At 41.8% G+C, this 10550-nt stretch overlaps 1 protein-coding gene across 3 annotated transcripts; it reads left to right on the forward strand.

The window, feature by feature from the left end:
• Positions 1 to 270: 270 nt before the first annotated feature.
• Positions 271 to 9045, forward strand: LOC139535592 (protocadherin alpha-C2-like). Of its 3 annotated transcripts, none has more exons than XR_011667159.1 (3): positions 271 to 2899; positions 4677 to 4738; positions 6024 to 9045. XR_011667159.1 is itself a non-coding variant. In XM_071335171.1 (3 exons), exons 1-2 carry the CDS (start codon positions 446 to 448, stop codon positions 4686 to 4688), a joined length of 2466 nt encoding a protein of 821 aa, XP_071191272.1. In that variant the 5' UTR covers positions 271 to 445; the 3' UTR covers positions 4689 to 4713; positions 6024 to 9045. The 3 variants fall into 3 exon arrangements, 2 of the variants coding, with proteins under 2 accessions (XP_071191272.1, XP_071191264.1); XM_071335171.1 differs by having other exon boundaries at positions 4677 to 4713; XM_071335163.1 differs by lacking the exon at positions 4677 to 4738.
• The last annotated feature ends 1505 nt before the right edge of the window (positions 9046 to 10550 follow it).

Below are 10550 nucleotides of genomic sequence, written 5' to 3' on the forward strand. Positions count from 1 at the left end.
ACAACCAAAGAATTAGAGTGCAACCACAGAATCTCAGACAATGTGCATCTGCAAACTTTTTAAACAGGCAGCCGTTAGTGCCTCACATAGGAAATGGTTTACCAGGGCTTATTGCAATAACCTTTCGAAATATTACTTTTCGTCTGTAAACATTAATTAACGTTACGTTCGTAACCATAACATTCATAATAAGGTACAACCATTTTACATAGCACACATCATGTCGCTGTTCCTTTTCAATGACGACTACCCAGCAGACGTCATCACGATTGGGAGAGCAGCGCACCGCAGTTGTACGGCGTGGAAGCTCGGCATGAATTCCCCGGTGCAGAAGAGAAGGCTACGGATTGTTTCTCACGTAGGCAATAGCTCGTAGATGTAAAGTTATTCGTCTTTAACGGATTGCTTCAAGTATTGACATAATTTACCATATTTCTTTGCAATAATGGCGCTTTCCATTGCAACTGTATGGACAAGGTGCGTCACCGTTCTCTTTGTATTCAGCGCGATGTGGGGAATTGCTTTGTCCATTAATCGCTACTCTATTCCCGAGGAAATGCAAGAGGGTTCCGTTGTTGCAAACCTGGCTACAGATTTGGGACTTGACCTTCGCACTCTGATAACACGCAAGGCAAAGCTTGATATCATCCACAGAAACAAATATCTGGACATTAACAAAGAAACGGGAGACCTGTTCATACTTGAAAAGATAGATAGGGAATATATATGCTCGAGCAAGACAACGTCTTGTTTTCTGAAAATGGATGTCATATTTGAAAATCCCATTCGAATCTTTAACATTGAGCTTGAAATTATGGACATAAATGACAATGCACCGGTCTTTCGAAGGGAGACAATGCACTTGGATATTTCAGAATCTACCGCTGCAGGAGAGAGATTCTCTTTGACAAATGCTGTGGATGCAGATGTCGGTGCGAATTCTATTAAGACTTACTATTTAAGCGAAAGCAAGTCTTTTACAATTGACATACAGACGGGAAGCGATGGATCTAAATACGTAGATTTGGTTCTCAACAGTAATTTAGACAGAGAGGAACAGGCGGTTCATCATTTAATACTAACCGCTGTAGATGGCGGGGTCCCTGCACGCTCAGGCACAGCCAGCATCATCGTTAGGGTTCTGGATATCAATGACAACGCCCCTTTTTTTAACCAGCCGATATATGCTATTAATGTAACTGAGAACTCCCCAATTGGAACTCTAGTAATGACCTTGAACGCAACAGACTTGGACGAGGGCACTAACGCAGAGATGATATATTCATACACGTTATATACATCCGAGAAGACACAAGAAAAGTTCTCTCTAAATTCGAATACAGGGGAAATAAAGGTTAAGGATGTGATTGATTTTGAGGAGAGCCACAGTTTCGATATATATATTCAAGCCAGAGACCAAGGATCTAATTCGTTATCCGGAGATTGTAAAATAATGGTATTTATTACCGATCTGAATGACAACTATCCCGAGGTTACCATTAAATCTTTTAAAAGCACGCTCAAGGAAGATGTTGCCATAGGAACATTAATAGCAGTGATCAGTATAAGCGACAGGGACTCCGGGGACAACGGTGAAGTTGAGCTCACTTTGAACCAACAAACATCCCTACCCTTCGTTCTTAATAAGTCTTCGGAGGATTACTTTGCTCTGCATGTTTCAGAACCACTGGACCGTGAGACAATTCCAAGATATGAAATCACTTTCATAGTCACAGACAAAGGAACACCTCGCTTATCTGACAATGAGACAATCACCTTGGAGATACTGGATGTCAACGATAACTCGCCAATATTCCCCCAGTCGTTCTACACAATCCACGTTGTAGAGAACAACGTCCCCGGCGCACTGTTGACGTCACTCAGTGCTTTCGACCCGGACCTCCATGAGAACCAGTATCTGGTGTATTTTATCATGGAGAAGGAGATCATCAACACATCTATGTCCATGCTTTTCTCCATTAATCCAGAGAATGGCAACCTTTACGCTCTAAAGACCTTTGACTTTGAGAGGGAGAGGGAGTTCCTTTTCCACATAGAGGCCAGAGACTCTGGGGTACCTCCACTGAACAGCAATGTGACAGTTCACATCATCATTCTGGATCAGAATGACAACACCCCGCTCATAGTGTCACCTTGGCGTGCGCAGGGCTCGGTTATTGAAGAGGTGATACCGAGGTCCACTGAGAAAGGATTCCTAGTTGCCAAAGTAATCGCCATTGACGCAGACTCATTACAGAATTCACGGGTCACATATCAGCTTCTACAGATCAGTGACTCTAGCCTCTTCAGTCTAGATCAGTACAATGGGGAGATCCGTACCACGAGAATGTTCAGCTATAGGGACCCCCGTCATCAGAGGCTGGTTGTTGTCGCCAAAGACAATGGAGACCCCGCTCTTTCCGCTACAGTCACCATCAAGATATCAACAGTAGAACACATGGTGACGCCATTCTCAGAAACTACTGAGGTGCCTTTGGAATATGACTTGTTCACAGACTTAAATCTGTATTTGGTCATTGGTTTGGGCTCAGTATCCTTTCTGCTATTGATCACCATATTGGTGGTCATCGTGCTGAAGTGTCAGAAACCGAAGCCCATGAAGATGCCTCCTGCTATGAATATGAATCTGAACAGTCTAAACAGGAACAGTGTGATCAGCAGAAACAGTATCATCAGCCAGAGGAGCTCTACCATAGCCGATTCCACCCTCATCTCCAGTGATGCCTACTGGTACAGCCTGTTTCTAGCAGAAACCAGGAAAGGCAAGGTGGTTGTCCGACAGCCTATAGTACCGAAGGGAGCAGGCTACTTTGTGTCCAGTATACCCAGAAGCACAGGGCCTACAGAGACCAGCGACTCAAGAGCATCCACGCTACAGGTATGTGCGCCTCGGAGATGGAGGCCCGGAGCAGTTTTCCTCTGACATATCCTTCCTTATATGAAATGCACACTCTTCCATCCTTCATGTAATCACACACCTGACAAGGTTGGATTGATGAAAGCAGTAGCCTTTCTTTCATAGTGACTATCATGTAGTCACTGATTACGTGAATGAAGGACCCATTCAAATACTATTCAAACAGGGCCTTGTTTTGTAAAAAAAATGTTTTTATACCAGAGCCACCTCTGCATTATTTTTGAGACCAAAGCCACCTCTGCCGGTTTCTATGCGTTTCCACTGCGCATCCTTCAGACTGACTGACCGTTTGACCCATTTTACACTATCATATTCCTCTGAGGAGGAGCCTATAGACCCTGTGTCACCTCGGTGCAGCTCTCAGCCTTTTATGTTTACTGACAGGTTACACTCCAGTTAATGAACAAATACAGTGTACTGTACTACTTATAACTACTTATCTGACAGGTTACACTCCAGTTAATGAACAAATACAGTAGTACTGTACTACTTATAACTACTTATCTGACAGGTTACACTCCAGTTAATGAACAAATACAGTAGTACTGTACTACTTATAACTACTTATCTGACAGGTTCCACTCCAGTTAATGAACAAATACAGTGTACTGTACTACTTATAACTACTTATCTGACAGGTTACACTCCAGTTAATAAACCAATACAGTAGTACTCTACTACTTATCTGACCAGGGTTGATTTTGGTTTGTTTAATAAATCCTCTATGTATTTTGCCGAAATGTCCTCTATCTATAGGATATCCGCAGGTTCTCTAGTGTTTCGCTGAGGGATACTGTGAGTAGCATTGCTCCTGTACCTGTAGAGTTCCGGTAATTGCACTACCGCTAGTTAGCATTGGCCCGTGGAAATACCGCTAGCTTCCTTTATACAGCACACATAAACATAGTGTTCACAAGACTCTGTGAAAGTAGATCAAGAATATCACAGTATCCATTTAAGCTCTGTTCCAGTCCTGTGGTGTATGAACACAGCTAGGCTATTACTGTGAAAGTGTTATGCAGACATAACAGAAAAACTTCTTTGCTTTTAATTTGCCCTGCAGTCATTCACTCTACTGGGGTTTGGCTCAGTTTGCTTATTTAAGTCATTGAGCCATGCTAATTCCCAAGTCATGTTAGTGCCACTTCCTTTCATTCTTTGCTTGCAGTTCATGCAATTTTAATAACAAAAAATAGCTTTCCAAGAACGTCTGTCTGCTGTTGTCTCAGACACTACAACTCTCTGAGCTGAATTGCAAAAACCAGGACCGGGGTTTGTGTAATAATAAAACTAACCTGGGGGAAAATAATGGACTGATGTGAGCTCTATACAGTACAATGGGAATGCCAGTGTAGGCTAAACATTGTATGACATTGTTAGTTTATTCTAATTCCTTTTGTGTTGATGTGTTTGTCTGTGTGAATTTTCTTTTCCAGGTCCAATAAGAGGCTAACCTTGTCTAACTGAAGTACTGTTTTAATTTTAGCTCTGTCTTAGGGACAAGGCAGTCTCCTCTCTATTGTACTGACATGACATGAAAACAAACAACAGATTTGGATTGGATTAGTGGATCTTGTGTTTTGGAAAAGTGTGTGTGTGTGTGTGTGTGTGTGTGTGTGTGTGTGTGTGTGTGTGTGTGTGTGTGTGTGTGTGTGTGTGTGTGTGTGTGTGTGTGTGTGTGTGTGTGTGTGTGTGTTGGACTCTGACCATTGAACCTGTCTCTTTTTCTGTTCTAAAGTACTCAAAATGAAAGGAAGCCCATTCTACAGCTGGAGGTATGCTGGTTGCTGGTAACATGATGTAGGAGCACTGTGATTGGTGTAGCTCAATCTAGAATTGTGTTTCTCACTGTTTTTTTGTGTGCAAGTGTCGCTGTCCTGCTCTAATGATAGGTCTAATTGTCACTTTATCACCCCTAATGTGGGTTTGACTCTGTGTGGGCAGAGTCCAGTCTCCTTTGTAAAAGGGGGCATGGATTATAAAATGTCAGCAAAGAGCCGACATACATTGATTTCCAGAGAGGATGCAGAGAGAGGGTTGAATTCCTGGTCTCTTTCTTTATCCCTTTCCCTATTTGTTTTCTGTCCCCCTCCCCTGACACACACTGCACACTCTTCTTCCCATTGACCTTCATTGTGATGCATCTGTGATTAGATTGGGAAATCTCTGTAAAGCGGGAAACCAATCACTGACAGCTGAGATTAGGCCCAAAGTGGCTGCCAGGTCAGAGCAGTAATGACAATATGTGGTTTGTTTGGCAGAGACTCAGGGTAAAGTGCTAACCAAAGCTCAGTGTGCACACCACCTTCAGAGCAGCGGCTGCATCCAGCCCCTCTGTCACACCCACACACATCCCTGCATATTTTGGCTCTGCCCCTGCTCCCCAGCAGCCATATCTTATCATTGGCCCAATACAGGGAGAAATAATGAAATGATGAGCTGCTCAATACCTGTCGGCCACTGTCTAACACAGACTAACTGTGGCCTCCATAGACATATTACCTTTAGCCCTGCACGTATGCGCACACGCACACGCACACACATACACATACACACACACCACACATAAACAATTGCACTAAAGTAGTTCAAACACCAGCCTGCCTATCCCTCACTCCTACAGACTGTGATGTGCATGTCTCTATGGTACATCTCCCTTTCTGTTGCCCTATTTTTGTCATTTTTTTGGTTTTATTCAAATTTCACTTGCTTGCTTTTTAATCTGACCTAGATGCACATCATAGATCCATTCTGCAATTTGGCCATTCTGTAATTTCTCAATTCCTGTGGGGACAATAAAAGATAATGATTTGAGAAATAGCCCATGTAGATAATTTTATAGAATATACCATGCACACCTCCTTGCATAATCCAGAGGCATGTTAATTGTTTATGACCGTAAAAGTAAACAACTTGGTATCTAATGCCCACCCATGTTTGATTGATGGCGGAAATAACCAGTCAAGCCCCAGTTGGAGATCTTAACAGTTGCATGAATTGTGACTCCTTATAGGCTGTCAGTCAAGCTGATCCCCCTCCTCTCTCCACCTCCTATTGGCTGACTGTGTTTTCTATTTATTGGCAGGATTCCAGAGCCAGCAGTGACCTGCCATGATGTCCTCAATCTGGGGTATTCGGCTGCAGAACGTTCAAAGAAGTTAAGAGTGACCAACACCCCTCCTTCAATCACTGGGATCCAACAGTTACCTCTGGGGACAGCTCGTCGAACCTTCTGCCCAAACATACCACACCAACCACCTCAGCAACTATAGACTACCTTTATCATCTTCCATCAAGCATGAATCTGCATGGCTACATCAACAGGTACTTGTATTTAGAAAATATCATAAAGAAGAAAGGAACATCAAACATAAGGTCTTTCAGACAACTTTGGACTGATGTCATTATGCATAGCACCCTCCCTGGGACTTTTGACTGTAAATGTGGGACCAGGCACTCAATATCTTCCAAAATCCTACCTTACCTCTCCAAGAAACACATTACACAAAAGGGATATTCTGTTTAGTTCTTGTGAGGGTTCCTCATCATTGTGATGTCAATGCATTAGGGGTATGTGTGAGAGGTCACAATATGGTCAATGCCATAACTCTGTTAGCTAGTGAAATAACTATCTTTGTTCATCTGTGAATGTGTAGTGTGCATAGATAACTTTTGTACATTTTGTTTAGAAATAAGACTAACATTTTTCATCATTTGGCTTTCTAGACCTTAACAATTTTCTTGAATGTGTTGAATTATGTTTTTGACTCTGAACATCAGCCTATGTTATGGGATTATTTATCTCCTGAGACATGGTATGGGATGTGCATGTTGAGTTGGTCACAAGATAGATCAATACCTCATACCTGTCATTCAATGAGCCAGGTAGGCGAGAAGTACCCCATCTTACTCCACTTCACATTGCAGACAGAGATAGCTAATATATTCTCACGGTTCAAATCTTCATGATCACATTTGACACTGATGCTATATTTAGTATATTTTGATGAGAAACATTTCCTGCTCAGCATGTATATATAAAGCACAGACTAGAATCCATTTTTTGTGTGAGAATCATGTCCAAGGAAAAACTCAGGACAGCGAGAAATACCCAGATTTAGTTCCTACCTGCCTAAGCAGGACAATATGAGGGTCAAATGTAGCCAACACTGTATGTAGAATATCCGAGGCACTAAAGGGGTTCACTTTACAACAATTTATCATACCTCTGTCTGAGCCTTCTCAACTAAACTGCACAGGCCTCTGCCAGGTTTCAATCACTGTAACACTTACTCCATCCCACACTCCCAGTGTCCCTGCCACTGTGAACAAACCTCAGATCATCAGCTAAAGGAGAATTCAGTGTTAAACAGGAAGCTTAGAGGAAGAAACCATGTGTACTTTATATAAGAAATGTTACTATATTCACTTAAAAAAATAAGACTGTTTAAAAAAAAGTATTTATTGTTGTATATTTGAAATGTATTTATGTTGGCATGGTGCAATACAATACTCTGGCCATGTTTTTAAAGTTTACAATGTTTTATGAATTGTCATGTTTTTATTGGATATTTTGACCTAACAATTGTTAACACTGCTTTTTATGTGACTTATTCAAGTGCATTGTGTAGCCTACTGTATGACATTTGTATTGCAATACATCATTCAAATCTTTTATCTGATACAGTGTACAGACAAACAATCTAAATTATTTTATGAAATTTGAATGTAGCGCTCCCCTGATCAAGAATTTAGCCAAAATGTTATTTTACATTTATAGATAAACAGAGTATATCTTCTCCCAGCAATGCCCTGAAGTGCAGAGATTTAATGCAAGGCATTAGGTCTTAGAAATGAGAAACTAGAACAGACAGCAGTATATACACGTCACAATGAAGGGAAAGGGCCAAAAGAAGGAGAGAGCGATAAGGAGAAAGAAACTGAAGACGAGTGAGACAGAAAGGGGGTTCCTTTGACGTCAGTGCATGCATGACCTTATAGGCCCTGCACTCACAATCCATCCAGTCTTCATTTGAAATGAAATACTGAACTTAAATACTACTGTATATATCTCAATCATGTAGGTTTAATGGGAAAAACAATAAGCTATTCCTATTCACAGTGATTTCCACTGAATCCAGATCTGGCTACACCACTCCTCTACCACAGGCTGCAGTGCAGTCATAGTTTGAAGTTGTAATTAACTCTCCAACTCTTTATCGCTCTCTTCCTATTTAAAGCCCTGTGTGAATCATGACCTCACCTCCCGTCACAATGTGAGGTCACTGTCACTGTGTGGGTCTGAGGGCTGATGGTGTTGGACACACAGCTGTCTGATTGCTACACTAATGATGTGGGCACTGCCTGCTCTGCCTGTGGGGAGAATATGCTGCCTGAGCCTTGTATGAAGACACATTTATTACACATTTAGGTAACAGAAAATATGAAACTAAATTCAGACGTCATGAGCTCTTTATGGGTCTCCTGCATTATACCAATACATGTGACTTGAGGAGAATGAGATGATGGTTCTAAATGCAGATTCAAGTCATGATGATTGCAAGGGATAAGATGTCATCTGGATTCATTTAGATCCCAGGCATTTGGAGAAAATCTCCCAAGCAGCCAGTGGCTGGGTGATTGTGTGATATGACCTGAGACCTTAAGCTCTACTTTGACAGTGGATGGGGTTTAAAACCTGTATCGGCGTATCTACTTTGTACTTTTTTAAAAATACAATATACTTTTTATATCTGATGTGATCTCTGCACTTGGCTTGATGGTACAGGAGGGTGTCTGTGGTGCTTGCTTAAGTATCATGCAGATCATGTCTGTCTCTGTTGTGTAGCTACACTGCTTATTCCTGCATTATGATTCTATGGTCTGACTGTATCTGCCTCCCTTTCTGTAGGGCTTCCTGTGTTATTTATAGGTGGGTGGGGGCGGGGACACAATGCACAAACCTGATTGGCAGATGCGAGTTAAAAAGTGAGTGAGAGAGAATGGCATTGCTTACATTTTTTATTCAAAAACAGTTTGGATGTTGTTTCTGTTGCTTAAATATCCTGCTTCTAGATGCTGGTGTCAATAAAGCTTTAAGATATGTGGTTCTGTGGGTTCCTGTCTTTCTGAAGGCCATTATTGAAGTTACCGGTGTTGTTAGGATACTTAAATCGTCAGACATTGATGATGACCCAGTTTCTCACTTCGGTACTCCATGCTAAGTCAGGGAGATTGAGTATTAAACTGAGGGAGAGGTTAATATGAAGGAAGTATCAGGTAGAAACACAGATTTCCTGGTCATTTTCTTCTTGTCTTAAAGACTGCCCACACTGCACAGTATAACACTGATGGATGATCTCCATTGTGACGGCACAGAGACAGCCTCTACCCTGCAGTCCGCTGCAAACGATTGATAGGAGTGGCTGGTTGCCAGGAACCACCCGGCACCTAGGAAATGGTTGCTATGACAACCACACCACCTTCCTGTGATTACGGAGGAGGGGATTATCATGAACACCCTGCTTTCTATTTTGTCTCCATCATTCCCTCTCTCCTTTTGGCTGTTCTGTCCCTCGCGCTCTCTCTCTCTCTAATTGAATGTTTCTGCCATGTGATTGTCTTTGCACAAAATATTTCTGAAATCATGACACAATCTCTTGGGCACTGATAATGAAGTAACCTTCAATTCATACTAACTATTGTTTGACACTCCAGTATTTCAGTAATCATATTCTAACCCCTGCAGAGTGCTCCAGTTACAACGATCAGCACCTTTTATCTGTAGTACCAACCCCCACAAACCTCTGCTCTCTTGCTCTCCCTCCCTCTATCGCCAACCATTCTCAGTCCCTCTCTCTCATACATACATATGCATGTGCACTGACATACACACCAATATGCTGACGTGCACATGAGCAAGTACGTGTGTGCCCACACACACACTTACATTCCTCTATCTATCGGCAGCATTTTCCTCAATGATAGCTCTTGAGGTTCAGCACCATGGATAGCGACCCACCTCAAACTCCTATTGCTATGGAGACAAGCTGTGCTGCAATAGAGATCGAGAGAGAGCACGAGGGAGAGGTCATATCTCTCATTTTTCACAAGAAGTCAGCAAGACATCATACATTAATTGAAAGGAACATATACCCTGCCAACCCCAAATTTAAAAATGTCCATGCCTGAAAAATGTTACATAGTCACACATACACGCAAATAATAGGCTAATTTTCTAGCAACTGAAGAATTAATTGTTGTTTTTCTTACACTGGACAAAGATAACTACATTATGACAACAGATTACTCTATTATATACAGTACAGTGGCAAGAAAAAGTATGTAAAATTTGATCTGATCTTCATCTAAGTCACAACAGACAAACGGTCTGCTTAAACTAATAACACACAAACAATTATCATTTTTCAAGTCTTTATTGAACACACCATGTAAGCATTCACAGTGCAGAGTGGGAAAAGTATGTGAACCCTTGGATTTAATAACTGATTGACCCTCCTTTGGCAGCAATAACCTCAACCAAATGTTTTCTGTAGTTGCGGATCAGACCTGTACAACGGTCAGGAGGAATTTTCGAAGATTCCTCTTTACA

This window comes from Salvelinus alpinus, chromosome 1 (genome assembly GCF_045679555.1).
Source record: "Salvelinus alpinus chromosome 1, SLU_Salpinus.1, whole genome shotgun sequence".
NCBI classification, from domain to species: Eukaryota; Metazoa; Chordata; class Actinopteri; order Salmoniformes; family Salmonidae; genus Salvelinus; species Salvelinus alpinus.